The sequence below is a fragment of the Aethina tumida genome, chromosome 3 (genome assembly GCF_024364675.1).
Source record: "Aethina tumida isolate Nest 87 chromosome 3, icAetTumi1.1, whole genome shotgun sequence".
Lineage (NCBI taxonomy): Eukaryota > Metazoa > Arthropoda > Insecta > Coleoptera > Nitidulidae > Aethina > Aethina tumida.
The window spans coordinates 2,232,140-2,248,368 of NC_065437.1; the positions used below are offsets into that span (position 1 = coordinate 2,232,140).

Below are 16,229 nucleotides of genomic sequence, written 5' to 3' on the forward strand. Positions count from 1 at the left end.
CGTAAAGCGGGATCGTCGCAATTAAAACAGTTTTAATTGATATTATCCCCCAGGGCTAAATGGGGCCGTAAATCAAGTTAAACTAACATTTGAATGTTTGCCGATGCGATGTTTAAACTTTGCCAGTTTACAAATGTAATTTTTGGATTATAATTGCTGCGTTTGAATGATAAATCTAATGGTTGGGAGTGCGGGGAACCCGCTGGTGTTGTTGCCGGTACGAAGGTGGAGTGGTTCGTGGTTTTAGAACCCGGAGAGCAGCGGCAGTTGAACGCGAGATGCCGACACACTAATACGTTGCTGCGTGCGTCTAAGTAACATAAAAGATCACTCTCGAAACTTTCTAATCAAATATGAATTGTACGTTTTACGTTGTGCAAACTGTGATATTTATTTTAGGATACTTAATAATCACCGGTAAGTGCCCCTTAAGACGTCCACCGTGGTTTCCTTGTGGGTTTCCACGGTTTCCAACCTTTCAACACGCTCCTCCGCATTATGTAATTCACACGAGACATCCGCAGCATCTTTAAACGTGCTCACATAACAAACAACATACAAATTTAATAATTTACATTTGTGAAAGTGACTCTAAAACTAAAAATAAACATCTTACTACAACACTCCAAGATGGAAAATAAGTCGGACTTAATTCCCATTTAAAATGAAGAAACACCCCAACAATTAACCCACTGTAGAAATAATAATTGCCTTAATTGTGATTAATTATAAAATTATCTCAAGGTGGTTCATTGAAGAGATTGAGATCGATTTGCATGTTAGGGGGGAACTCGTTCCGTGTGACGAATTTTTATTATTTTTTTTTATTATTGTTCGCATTGCGGAAGGTTGAATTGTTTAATAAATGCGAGAGAACACACAATACCGATAATTAATTTTATCGAGCTCAAGTTGTGCGAATATAGGGTAAGGACGACAACATTATTTTTAGTAAATTTAAATTCCTGCTTGAGGTTTTACGTTGCGAGAATGATCACAAGGAAATTTCAATTGACAGTTGAGTTTAATAACAATGCTCATTGGATAACATTGGTTTACATACATCACATGAAAACTTTTCTAGAGTATAATTTTTCGCAATTGTTTTTTAATGTCTATCAAAATGCTGTTATGTTAATGCTGAAGTAAATTAGAGGAAGAAATTCTGAAGAAATTTTACAAAATACTCGAATTTTAGTTTTTAATTATATGCAGAATTGCTGTAGAACTCTCTTAATTTAATACAGAACTGTTTAGGAAGTCTTAATTTTTTAAAGAAGTGTTGAAGTCTCACAAATGCCTAAATTTTATACAAAACTGCCGATGAAGTTTCAATACTGTCTTAATTTTATAGACAAGCCGCTGAGGAAGTTTTAGAATTGTCTTAATTTTATATAGAACTGCTTAGGAAGTCTTATAACTGCCTTAACTTTATACTGAACTGGTGAAGAAGCTTCACAACTGTCTTAATTCTATACGAAACTAGTTAGGATATTTCTTAGCTGTCTTAATTTTATATAGAACTGCTTAGGGAGTCTTACAACTGTCTTAATTTTATACAAAACTGGTGAAGAAGTTTCACAACTGTCTTAATTCTATATGAAACTAGTTAGAATATATCTCAGTTCTCTTAATTTTGTAGACAAAGTGATGAGGGAGTTTTAGAATTGTCTTAATATTATATAGAACTGCTTAGGAAGTCTTATAACTGTCTTAATTTTTTACAGAACTGGTGAAGAAGGTTCACAACTGTCTTAATTCTATACGAAACTAGTTAGGATATATCTTAGTTCTCTTAATTTTGTAGACAAACTGCTGAGGAAGTTTTAGAATGTCTTAATTTTATATAGAACTGCTTAGGAAGTCCTATAACTGCCTTAACTTTACACTGAATTGGTGAAGAAGTTTCACAACTGTCTTAATTCTATACGAAACTAGATAGGATATATCTCAGATGTCTTAATTTTGTAGAAAAACTGCTGAGGAAGTTTTAAAATTGTCTTAAATTTATATAGAACTGCTTAGGAAGTCTTATAATTATCTTAACTTTATACTGAACTGGTGAAGAAGTTTCACAAGTGTCTTAATTCTATACGAAACTAGTTAGGATATATTTTAGTTGTCTTAATTTTATATAGAAATGCTTAGGGAGTCTTATAACTGTCTTAACTTTATACAGAACTGGTGAAGAATTTTCACAACTGTCTTAATTCTAAACGAAACTAGTCAGGATATATCTCAGCTGTCTTAATTTTGTAGATAAACTGCTGAGGAAGTTTTAGAATTGTCTTAATTTTATATAGAACTGCTTAGGAAGTCTTATAACTGCCTTAACTTTATACTGAACTGGTGAAGAAGCTTCACAACTGTCTTAATTCTATACGAAACTAGTTAGGATATTTCTTAGCTGTCTTAATTTTATATAGAACTGCTTAGGGAGTCTTACAACTGTCTTAATTTTATACAAAACTGGTGAAGAAGTTTCACAACTGTCTTAATTCTATATGAAACTAGTTAGAATATATCTCAGTTCTCTTAATTTTGTAGACAAAGTGATGAGGGAGTTTTAGAATTGTCTTAATATTATATAGAACTGCTTAGGAAGTCTTATAACTGTCTTAATTTTTTACAGAACTGGTGAAGAAGATTCACAACTGTCTTAATTCTATACGAAACTAGTTAGGATATATCTTAGTTCTCTTAATTTTGTAGACAAACTGCTGAGGAAGTTTTAGAATGTCTTAATTTTATATAGAACTGCTTAGGAAGTCTTATAACTGCCTTAACTTTACACTGAATTGGTGAAGAAGTTTCACAACTGTCTTAATTCTATACGAAACTAGATAGGATATATCTCAGATGTCTTAATTTTGTAGAAAAACTGCTGAGGAAGTTTTAAAATTGTCTTAAATTTATATAGAACTGCTTAGGAAGTCTTATAATTATCTTAACTTTATACTGAACTGGTGAAGAAGTTTCACAAGTGTCTTAATTCTATACGAAACTAGTTAGGATATATTTTAGTTGTCTTAATTTTATATAGAAATGCTTAGGGAGTCTTATAACTGTCTTAACTTTATACAGAACTGGTGAAGAATTTTCACAACTGTCTTAATTCTAAACGAAACTAGTCAGGATATATCTCAGCTGTCTTAATTTTGTAGATAAACTGCTGAGGAAGTTTTAGAATTGTCTTAATTTCATATAGAACTGCTTATGGAGTCTTACCATGTCTTAATTTTATACACAACTGGTGTAGAAGTTTCACAACAGTCTTAATTCTATACGAAACTAGTTAAGTGTATCTCAGATAACTTAATTTTATAGACATATTGCTGAGGAAGTTTTAGAATTGTCTTAATTTTATAAAGAACTGGTTTAATTCTATTCAAAACCGGTTAGTTTATTTCATAGCAGTCTTAATTTTATGAAGTACTACAGAGAAAGTTCTCCAAGACGCTTGTAATATTATGACCTATCCATTGACGAATTTAAAAAAAATAGGGGCTAACTTAGAAAGTTCTTTAGAATTCCCAAATTCTACAGAAAACTTTGCATTTGATACCTGTGTTATTGACAAAATCAACTTGTGTAATTCAATATCGGCGTTAACTTTGACAAACCCGAACAAGATTAGTTAGCTAAACAAGTTAGCGACGGCATTCCTGAAACGGCTGAAGTTTAGACGCGCGTGCTCACTTTATTGTGGCGTTTGTGCCAGTTTCACCTTTTCGGAAGAATTTATTGTTCATTTGCAATCGTCTTTAAAGCGTGTCGACCGCCATATAGGGTCGTTATTAGTCGGCGTCTTCGTTGTTTTCAAAATGAAATGACACAAACCGTACATTAATTATTTATTTGCGCCGTTACGGGCACGATATTAATTCATGGCGGGCGTATACAATTACGACGACAAACATATACATATTCGCTGTGCATTAAGCAATCAATTTGTTAGTTCGGAGCGGGCCGGCTAAATTATTCGGGGCACGGATCAACGTTGACAAAATGATAAATTTTAAATCTGAATATTGACGGGTATTCGCATTGGTTCATTAATTTACATTCGGCGGCTGATATAAATATGTTTTTACCGTGTGCAACACAAATAATCCGGTGTCGGTTTCCTACTGGAACAATGCGGACGCGTATCGGTCGCATTCACTGTTTTTTTAAACAAATTGCTGAATTATTTAACTCACCTAACAGGCAATCAAAAATTCTCACCGACAATTGACTTAAGTGCTTTGTAATAAGTAAAACAATTAGTTTTTTCATTTTGAGTAATAATTGGTTGATTTTTCTTGTATATTAACATCATAATTATAATTTAATTACAAATTTAATTACAACAATTTTTGAGGTTAAAGTAAACAAAACACTTTTACAAGGTGCACCAACTTAATTTAAATTTTAGAGTTTATTTATAAACAAAACCGACTGTTAACTGTATATTGTTGGCATAAATATAATTTAATTGCGTGTTAAAAAGTTATGATTATAATCACCATAAATAATTAACTTCTGAGAAAAAACAAACTATTAAATAAAACATTTTGGATTTTTAGGTTGGCACACCTTGAAAAAGTGTGTTTACAAAATACGGGTTTGTTTACTTTAACCTCAAAAATTTTGACAATAATTGTATTTAAATTGTTATTTTGTTGCTTACAGAGAAAACTAATAAACTATACACAAACTGAAAAAGAAATAAGTGTTTCACAGGTTGTAAAATATTTAAAAATATAAATGAGATTTGTTAGATGGTCAGCCCAACATTGGACTGTTAACAGCTACTTTAGATGAATAAATAAATTAAAAAATGGTAAATATTCATGTTTAAACGTACACTAGTGGCCAGAGAAATAGCAATATTTTGTTGGGTACCCTTTGTTAATTGTAATCATATGCAAAAGGTGAGGCAAAGTTTCAATGAAATATCGGCAATGATGGTTTCCATGATTCTTCAATTAATAACCATAATTCACCTAAATTTGAGGCTTTCTGTTGTTTTAATTGAGACTACATGTTCACTCAATTGTATTTAGATCTTAACTTTATGATGATTATTCGAGAATTTTAAGATTTTTGTCTTTTAATCAACTTTGAACTAGTTTGGATGCATAAAAATCCATGTAAAAGGTAAATTATCTTCCATTCCAACTCTCCTGATGACTGGACAAAGTTTGAATTAAATCCTTCAATGAAATATCTTACAAAATGTTTGATTTTCTCTGACCACCGCTGCATATCCGGTTAGTTTTTTTAATACTAAACAAATGATTTCATTAATAAACGGTTAGTTTGATATTGACCGGTTGAATGCAATCATGTATGGAAATTTGCGTTTGCACAAGATCGTAAAATTAATAGGCCGCACTCGTCACGTGCGGACATCTAATCATTTGCCAACATCAACACCTGAATATGCAATAATTACAATCGTTCATTAGAGCCACGGAATACATAACTATTTACAGCCAATTAATGACGTATTTTTGTGCTACTGTAACTTAAAATACGTTTGGATTATTTTGCGTTACGTGGTACGTTCCCACCGATTAATATTGTTCACTTTGATACCTACATACATTGCACACAATCAACCTACATTAAATATAGTAATTAACGTTGTTAAGAATTATATCTTGTCGTTGCTGCGCAACGATTTTCTCCCATTGTTTCGCACTTTTAAGGGATCATTATTAAACGCAATGATATGGGTAATTCATCAGTTTTAATTTGCTATTTTTTAATTAAACTTGAGCTGCCGCATCCAAAATTAATTGACTCATTTATTTAACAATATGATTAAATGATAGTTTTATATTTCCTGCACAATTTAATATTAAAAATAAAATACCAACATATTTCCCATAATTAATAATTGTGTTTAATCGCATTTAACAATCGTGTACTTTCTATAAAATAACGGAGAATGTCAAAAGGAAAGCCTGTAATTTTTTTAAATGAAACAATACAACCAACTGAAACTAATAGTTTTCGTGACGCCTGCGAAAGATAAATCCTTGTGTTTAATATAAAAATGTGTAAAAAATTATGGTGTTGTTTATAAAATTAGCATTATATAACGAAATACACATTACCGATTTAAACATCCTTGAACTTTTTAGCCAAAAAACTGTAATTTACTATTTAAGAAATGTAATGATCAATTTTTTTTTTTATTTAAACGTATTTATCATTTAAAATTTTTCACTTCACATTTTAAAAAAATCATTATATTTTTACATATTTTTAGTTAAATTAATTATTTAATCACTTTACATAATTTAATAAAATTCATTATTTCATAACTATAAAACTTTACATGTTTTTATTAAAATGTATTATTTAAAATTGTGTTCATCACTTCACATTTAAAAAAAATCATTATTTCATACTGTAGTGATACTTTTCATGTTTTTAGTTAAATTTATTATTTAAAATTGTGTTGAGCACTTCACATAATTTAATGAAATTCATTATTTCATATCTGTATTAATAACTTTACATGTTTTTATTAAAATGTATTATTTAAAATTGTGTTCTTCACTTCACATTTATAAAAAATCATTATTTTATACTGTAGTGATACATTTCATGTTTTTAGTTAAATTTATTATTTAAAATTGTGTTGAGCACATCACATAATTTAATGAAATTCATTATTTCATATCTGTATTAATAACTTTACATGTTTTTATTAAAATGTATTATTTAAAATGTGTTCATCACTTCACATTTAAAAAAAATATTTCATATTGTAGTGACACTTCTCAAGTTTTTAGTTAAATTTACTATTTAAAAAATGTGTAGATCAGTGTCGTATTTTTAATATTCATTTATTTTAATTTTATTAAGTCGATTACTTAATTTGCATATTTTAGACCATCTTTTATTTTGTAATATTATTTAACCTTCCGCCAACAAGTATTAATAACAAAACAACAAAAACAAACAAACACAAGTCGGAACGGTACGTAACGAAACTCGACTTCTCATCCACCGTTCAAGTCTCTTGCTTCGAACAACAAACAAATCAAGAGACGCAATTAATTTTACAACAATCGGACATGCGATTGTTTCTATTTAATAAACCTTGAGCGCTCAAACGAAATGACGAAAGACACATTAACTTATCGGAATGGCAATCTTTTTTAAATTTGTTTAATTTATTTTTATCGCCAGATTAATTATTTTGTAGTAAATTAGTCACACGCCCATTTGAGCCGTAATTTTTACCCGGATTTGTCTTGTGCAACCTTAACAGTCATGTCAATATTAAGGGTATAACTTTCACTGCTCGTAAAATAGATAACAATTATTGTGTTACACATAAAATGGCTTTGTTACTTTATAATGTGCCACGAAAATTCTTATCCACGTATCCACATCACTCTCAATCTCGGTCTCGTTCACCTTGAACCCGGCGTCAAACAATACCGTTTACAAATCAAATTTATTACAGAGGGACTGGAACAAAAGTCGAGGACGAAGAGACCGCGGGCGCCGCCGCCCGAACCGGAGAACGACGTCGAGACGGACTTCGACGAGCGCAACAACCCCCTGAGCACCAGCTACGTGCCGCCCGGCTTCCTGAGCCCCTCGGTCATCGAGTACCTCGAATTGGGAAAGTCCATACCTGGTGAGTAAGTATGTGGAATAGTCCGTGGATTTATTATCAGTCGCAAGAACGCTAGAAAGTCAATTGCAACACGGCCAAAGCGTAATAAATATGAAAATATAAATTAGTATTTGCAAAACCGCAGCGAAATGATGCACGACGTGCGCTGAAATTAAATGGGTCAATGTAAAAAGTCGGCTTTGGTGACCCACAGGGAATTACAAAGGCCAACAAAATGAATTTTTCTGGAGGCTGAAAAACAAGCTAATTTAAATATTTGCAATGTGTTGTTTCCAAAAATGTCATCGGATTTTGTCTGAAATAGAGACTGATTTAATTCAGTTCAGATTTGAGGCCAAAATACAACATAACATCTAAAATTCAAAGGTGCCTGAAATATCTAGAAGTGCCTTACTGGACTCAGTATGTTATTGATGGAATAGATAATGTGAAATAATAAGTAAGAAAGACAATTATTAAGTAATAAATTTAATAAAACGTGAAATTATTAAGATAATATGAAATAATAAACTTCATTAAGAAATGTGAAGTGATCAAGACAATTATTAAATAACAAAGTTAAGTGAAACATGTGAAATTATCTAGTTAATGTGAAATAATAAATTTTACTAAACATATGTGAAATAATCAAGACAATTATTTAGTAATAAATTTAATAACACATGCGAAATTATTAAGGTAATATGAAATAATAAACTTCATTAAGAAATATGAAGTGATCGAGACAATTATTAAATAACAAAATTAAGTAAAACAAAATTATCTAGATGATGTGAAATAATAAATTTTATTAAACACATATGAAGTAATCAAGACAATTGTTAAGTAATAAATTTAATACATCATGTGAAATTATTAAGCTAATATGAAATAATGAACTTCATTAAGAAATGTGAAGTGATCAAGACAATTATTAAATAACAAAGTTAAGTGAAACATGTGAAATTATCTAGTTAATGTGAAATAATACATTTTATTAAACATATGTGAAATAATCAAGACAATTATTTAGTAATAAATTTAATAAAACATGTGAAATTATTAAGATAATATGAAATAATAAACTTTATTAAGAAATGTGAAGTGATCGAGACAATTATTAAATAATAAAGTTAAGTAAAACATATGAAATTATCTAGATAATGTGAAATAATAAATTTTATTAAACACATGTGAAGTAATCAAGACAATTATTAACTAATAAATTTAATAAATCCTGTGAAATTATCAAGATAATATGGAATAATAAACTTCACTAAGAAATGTGAAGTGATCAAGACAATTATTAAATAACAAAGTTAAGTAAAACATATGAAATTATCTAGATAATGTGAAATAATAAATTTTATTAAACATATGTGAAGTAATCAAGACAATTATTAACTAATAAATTTAATAAATCTTGTGAAATTATCAAGATAATATGGAATAATAAACTTCATTAAGAAATGTGAAGTGATCAAGACAATTATTAAATAACAAAGTTTAGTAAAACATGTGAAATTATGTAGATAATGTGAAATAATAAATTTTATTAAACACATGTGAAATAATCAAGACAATTATTTAGTAATAAATTTAATAAAACGTGTGAAATTATTAAGGTAAAATGAAATAATCAACTGCATTAAGAAATGTGAAGTGATCAAGACAATTATCAAATAACAAAGTTTTGTAAAACATGTGAAATTATGTAGATAATGTGAAATAATAAATTTTATTAAACATATGTGAAATAATCAAGACAATTATTTAGTAATAAATTTAATAAAACATGTGAAATTATTAAGATAATATGAAATAATAAACTTTATTAAGAAATGTGAAGTGATCGAGACAATTATTAAATAACAAAGTTTAGTAAAACATGTGAAATTATCTAGATAATGTGAAATAATAAATTTTATTAAACACATGTGAAGTAATCACGACAATTATTAACTAATAAATTTAATAAATCATGTGAAATTATTAAGGTAAAATGAAATAATAAACTTCATTAAGAAATGTGAAGTGATCAAGACAATTATTAAATAACAAAGTTAAGTGAAACATGCGAAATTATCTAGTTAATGTGAAATAATAAATTTTATTAAACACATGTGAAATAATCAAGACAATTATTTAGTAATAAATTTAATAAAACATGTGAAATTATTAAGGTAAAATGAAATTATAAACTGCATTAAGAAATGTGAAGTAATCACGACAATTATTAACTAATAAATTTAATAAATCATGTGAAATTATTAAGGTAAAATGAAATAATAAACTTCATTAAGAAATGTGAAGTGATCAAGACAATTATTAAATAACAAAGTTTAGTAAAACATGTGAAATTATGTAGATAATGTGAAATAATAAATCTTATTAAATACATGTGAAGTAATCAAGACAGTTATTAAGTAATAAATTTAATAAATCATGTAAAAATTATTAAGATAATATTGAAATGTGAAGTGATCAAGACAATTACTAAATAAAATATTTAATAAAACAATGTGAAATTATCAAGGCAACTTGAAGTAATAAATATTATTATAACATGTGAAATTATTAAGATTGTTTGAAGTGATAAAATGTATTAAATCATTTTTTTTTTCACAAAAAATTACCCAGAAACAGTTGACACTAAAATGTCCGTTGGCCTGGGCCCCGAATCTAACGTGTAACAATTATTGTTAGCCAACACAATTGTGACATTTTCTATTAATTGTAACAAAACCGAAAACCCGATTCTTCGCCACGACGGTGTCAAGTTTAATTAGGATTGCGACACGCAAGTTGCGAGAGAACGCAACAATTGAATACGCCCATAAATTATTAATCTTATTGGTCATTGTTTGTGCCGCACATAATCGGGCGATCCGACAAATTAACAATTACCAACAGTGCCGTCATAGTGTATAATCGACGTAACTTTTTTAACGTGAAGAAATTTTATTAATAAGTCACGGGTAATTAGTTTATAACAATTTATTAAAAATGAAATCTGTTTTTTCTCCAAATTCTTATCTGTTAATTTACTGATTTTGTGTTTTAAATGGACTTTCAATGTTTTTATACCGGTTTTCACTGTGAATTAGTAAATTAACAAATTTATGCATTTTATGTATAATTTATATATTGTCTTATAGATTTCAATTCATATTCAATTGATAAACTTATATTAATTAAATATTTTAGTTTAATTAAAAATGTAAATAGGGAAGTCAAAAATACTAAAACTTAAGACAAATATTAAAAAACATATTCCTTATAAATGTTGGATAAAGTATAAAAAATATTAAATCAAGTTAAATATATCAATCATGGAGAAGGAAAAGAACAATTAAAAAAAAATTATTAATTATAATATATAAATAAAACAAAAATCTCCAAGATTTACATAATTTATTAATAAATTTAATTTATTGATTATTTGTATAATTATTTATATCAAAAATAAATATAAACTAATTAAAAAATTGTTTTTTATAAATAAATATATATAATGAATAAGAAAATTAATTAAAAATTATTTAAAAATTATGAATATAAAAAGACAAAATTGAAGATTTTTAATATAATGATTATATATAAATATTAATCTTTATAAAAAAATTGTTTATTGTTGTTTAAATATTATTACAAATTATTATAAATTAAGTTAATAATTACGTAATATATAATAATGAACGAGTAAAAATGAAAAATTAAAAATATTATTACTTATTTAAAATTTAATCAATTAAATATTTCTAAAATTCAAATCAAAAATTTTATTTTTATATTTTTAATTTAAACAATTTATAATTTTTTAATATAAATCAAATATTTTATTAATTTTAATTAAATATTTTAATAATTTATCAAATTTAAACTAATATTAGATACATTTTTTTAAACAAATATTATACGTATTTTTTAATTTAAGTATTTTATTATTTATTTAATTTTATTATCATTAATTTTAAATTAAATAATTATTTTTTTTTAAATTATTTTTAAAATTTAAATTAAGTATTTTATAATTTTTTTAAATTTAAATTATATATTTCATTTCTTTTTAAATTAAAAAGTTTGTTTTTTTTTAAATTAATTTAAATATATTTAATTTTTTAATACACTAAAATATTTTATTATTTTTAAAATTTAAATTAAAAATTTTATTAATTTTAATTAAATATTTTAATAATTTATAAAATTTAAACTAATATTATTTATATAAGTTTTTACTCTTTTTTAAATTTAAAATTTAAATTTAATATTTTCTTACTTTTTTAAAATGTAAATTAAATTCTAATTTAAACATCATATTTTTTAAAAATTTTAATTATTTTTAAAATTTAAATTAAATAATTTATATTTTTTTAAAATTAATGTAAATATTTTATAATTTTTGAACGTAAATAAAATATTTTAATAATTTCTAAAATAAATAAACTAATAATTAAACAATATACATTTTCTCTAAATTAATTTAAATATTTTATAGATTTTTTTAACATAAATTAAATAAATTATATTTTATTTATTAATTTTAAAAATTTAAATATACTTTTTATTTTTTTCTAATTTTAATTTAAAGATTATAAGTTTTTAAATTAAATAAGTTATTATTAGCTTTTAAATTTAAATTAAATAGTTTAGGTGATGTTTAAAATTAAATGATAACAATAAAAAATGTTTAAAAAAACATAAAACATTTATAAAATTTAATACAATATTGTTTATAATAATTATACATTATTTAGAAATTGCTAATATTTTTTTTTGTAATATTTGATTTTTTTGTTTTAAAATTTTTATTATTTATTACGTCCAAAATTCTGAAAACAGAATTTTGTTGGATAAAATTAACAATAACATTATAATAATATTAAAAAATCATGAATAAAACTGTAACATATTTTTATTTATTTTTTTTTTATTTTTCCAGGTAGGCCCGGAACCGATTACCCGGTGCTGGGCACGGTGCCCTACACGAACTTCTACTGCGACGAGCAACCGTACCCCGGCTTCTACGCCGACCCGGAAACGCGATGCCAGAGCTGGCACTATTGCGACATAGACGGCAGACAGACGACGTTCCTGTGCCCGAACGGCACGCAATTCAGCCAGGCCGTGTTCGTGTGCGACTGGTGGTTCAACGTGCGTTGCGACCTCAGCGAAAAGTAAGCTGAACAACTTTGATAAACCACCGGAACAACCAACTAATTAAGTCTAACCTCGGAAAGTCAATGACGAAAAAATACACGTCCCTAGTTATTGTAATTACTATTATTGTAGATAGGTAAATAGTAAAATATTCATTCAATATGTCAAAAAGGTAATGGAGTTTATAATTAATGTATGTACAAGAGTTTAACGGTCCAAGGAGCAATTCGTCGGGACATGTTTACCCAAAGCTCTTCCTTCCTTCATTAAATTTGTGTCACAAGTTTACCCCCAATGCATTCGTGAAAGGTATCAAGTTTAAGGCAAAGCTTGTTGTGTAAACTTTGACGTAAACGATTCTAATTATTAATATTTTACAGGTTGTACGTAATCAACAGTAGACTCTACGGAAGACCCAAAGTTGACCCCACAAGACCCCATCGAACAATAACCAAACAGTTGTTGGAGGACATTTTTAACGATGAAAGAAAATAATAGTAATATTTTGTGAGAACCTGTACAAAAAATATTAATGTATTTCTAAGGATAGTTTTATTTTAATAATAATAATAATAATAATAAAAATGATACAAGTATTTTTGTAAATACAGCTTAGTTAGTTCAGTTATTATGCCCTCATTTATAATATAAAACAAGGGTGGTAAAGTATTGTTTTAACTAATTTTAATCTTTGATTATGTATAATTTATTTCTTTTTCTTTATTTTATAATAAAATATGTTAATTATTGAGCAAATGCTCATTTTTACAACCATTAATTAATGTAAAAACAATGTTATGAATAAAGACGTTATTTATTTTTATTGCCAATAGTTTTTTATTGTTATTAGTACTTAAATAATTTTAAATCGTTTTTATTTTATATTCCACATTATGAAAGACAAAATTGCATTGAGAAACAAGATTTTAAAAATTAACATAAATATATGTATTTTCAAATATTTAGGTTAAACATTTAGAAAAATATTTAAATTAATTAACAATTCCCAACACTGATATAAAAATTTTGAAAAATTAAGGAAAATATCCTGAAAAATTTAATATTAATACACGATGATGAAAAATAATAAGAATAAAATATAAAAATGAGTAAATGTGTTTGTTATAAATAAATTCAATTAATTACAATATTTAGTTAAAATACTGAAATTAAAAAAAAAAACTAAAAACATGTTTAATAATTGTTAAAAAGATTGAGCATATAAATATAGAAATTTTATAAACAAAATTTGTATTAAAAATGGTTTTTTGATAGACAGAAATTTCAAAAATAGTGTACATGGTCTAAAAAAATACGATAAAGGTTCATATATTAAAAAATACATTTTAGAAATAAAAAAAAATGTTGAATTTTCTTAAAAATATTGAAAAATGAAGGAAAATATTCTGAAAAATTTGATATTAATTTACAATATCGAAAAATAATAAAAAACATAATAAAAAAGACTAAAATAATGAGTAAATGAATCTGATATAAATGCTTATTTAATTACAATATTTAACTAAAATACTATATTTTAAATTTAATTAAACATTTTAATTATTTTTTAAAATTTAAATTAAATAATATATTATTTTTTAATCAAAATTAATAAAATATTTAATTTATTTTTTAAATTTTAAATTAGATATATATTTTTTAAATAATTCAAATATTTATTAATTTTAATTAAATGTATTTGTACTAAATGTTTAATTTATTAAAATATTTTAATAAAACACTAAAATTAAAAAAAATAATCTTATTATTTTAAAATTTAAATTAAATATTTCATTTTTTTAATTAAAATTAAATATTTTATTTATTTTTTAAATTTTAAATTAAATATCTGATACTAAACGTTTAATTTATTAAAATATTTTAATAAAACACTAAAATTAAAAAAAAAAATGTACTATTTGTTAAAAGGAATAAATAAATAATTATGAATAGAAATTTTATAATTAAAACATATTCGAAATTTAAAAAAAACAAATAAATATGTTTTATAAACAAATTATGTATTAAAAACTGTTTTCTTGATAGATAATCTTTAATAAATAATGTAAATATACAAAAACAAAAATTAATACAAAAGAGATGTTTTAAAAAAAAATAAAATATGTTTGTTAAAACAGTTAAATATAAAAAATCAAATATCTAATATAAAAAAGTGATAATAATAAATAAAATTCTGTAATTAACAGTCGATAATGAACAAAAATAATCTAATAAGATGACATTTCTAACAAAAAGGAACATATTGGAAAACTCTTACGTTTATTATTTACCATAAATGTTTATTATAATATATAAATAAAACATTAAATTACAAAAACAAATAAAAAAGAGTACTAAAACATGTTTAACATTTGTTATAAAACAAATATACATTTCATAAATAAAAACAGTATTAAAATGTTAAACAGATATAAAAAAATTCTTCTAACGATTTAAATTAATGAAAGTTTAGATAATTATACGCAAAAAACTTGTTTGTTGTTTGTTTTTGTATGTTTAAAAACAAAGGATGAAATAATGAAGAGACGTAGTTTCTAATAATTAATTTAATATTTATAAACAACCAAAAAACTACCTAAATTCATTGTTTATAACGTATAATAAAAATATATTTTCTGTTAAAAATATTAAAAAAAATGTGAGAAATTTGTAAAATAAACAATTATATATTGGGAAATATTGTTATAATTTGCTAAAAGAACTAAGAGAGCTAATTGTATTTTCGATTTTAGGCAACCCAGAATACATAAGTAACATATAAATGACTTAAGTAGTATATAAATTAATAAAGTAACTTAATTGTTACTTATGTATTCTGGGTTGCCTAACATGGAGAATACAACTAGAATTAATAAATAAATCATCTGGAATTAATTTGTTCATCAGATTTTATTTTATATAATTAATAAAAATGTTTTCAAAAAAATGTGACAAAAAAAATGAGTCTAGAGATTTAATAAAATTGTTTTCATTAAAACACAACAACTAATTATTGAATAATGTTACTTGTTTAATAATAAATTATCCAAATAAATCAATTTTTTATGTGCACATTTAATTTGTTTAATTAATCACATTCAAAAATAACCTTTCAATCCATTATTATTAATACAAATTAGATAAACCTAAACAAGCCGACTAAAATTTCCTTGTAATTATAAATTAGACGAGCCATAATTTATCTTACGTCGTACCAACAACATTTCGTACCATCGTACTCCGTCATGCGTGAAAAATCCATTCCATTTGTGAACTGCAACTGACCCTCTTACGGACCCGCAGGTTGTGCAATTTTCTCAGGAAAAACTTTCATGTCGAACGAATGCATGGTAATTTTATGGGGAGTTCGAAAAAACGACGACATGATAACAAAACACCGTACCGTTGCTCAATGCAACAACAATAAAAACTAACATAGTTA

General features: G+C 25.2%; 2 protein-coding genes across 3 annotated transcripts in view; one reads left to right on the forward strand and one right to left on the reverse strand.

The window, feature by feature from the left end:
* Window positions 1-16,229, reverse strand: part of LOC109603684 (RING finger protein 17) — an 88,983-nt gene that overhangs the window by 8,888 nt on the left and 63,866 nt on the right. The gene's annotated exons all lie outside the window — the stretch shown is intronic.
* On the forward strand, window positions 271-13,617 carry LOC109603685 (uncharacterized). Its single transcript, XM_049965309.1, has 4 exons — window positions 271-417; window positions 7,472-7,648; window positions 12,570-12,804; window positions 13,168-13,617. The coding sequence occupies exons 1-4, from the start codon at window positions 354-356 to the stop codon at window positions 13,280-13,282; spliced, it is 591 nt and encodes a 196-aa protein (XP_049821266.1). The 5' UTR covers window positions 271-353; the 3' UTR covers window positions 13,283-13,617.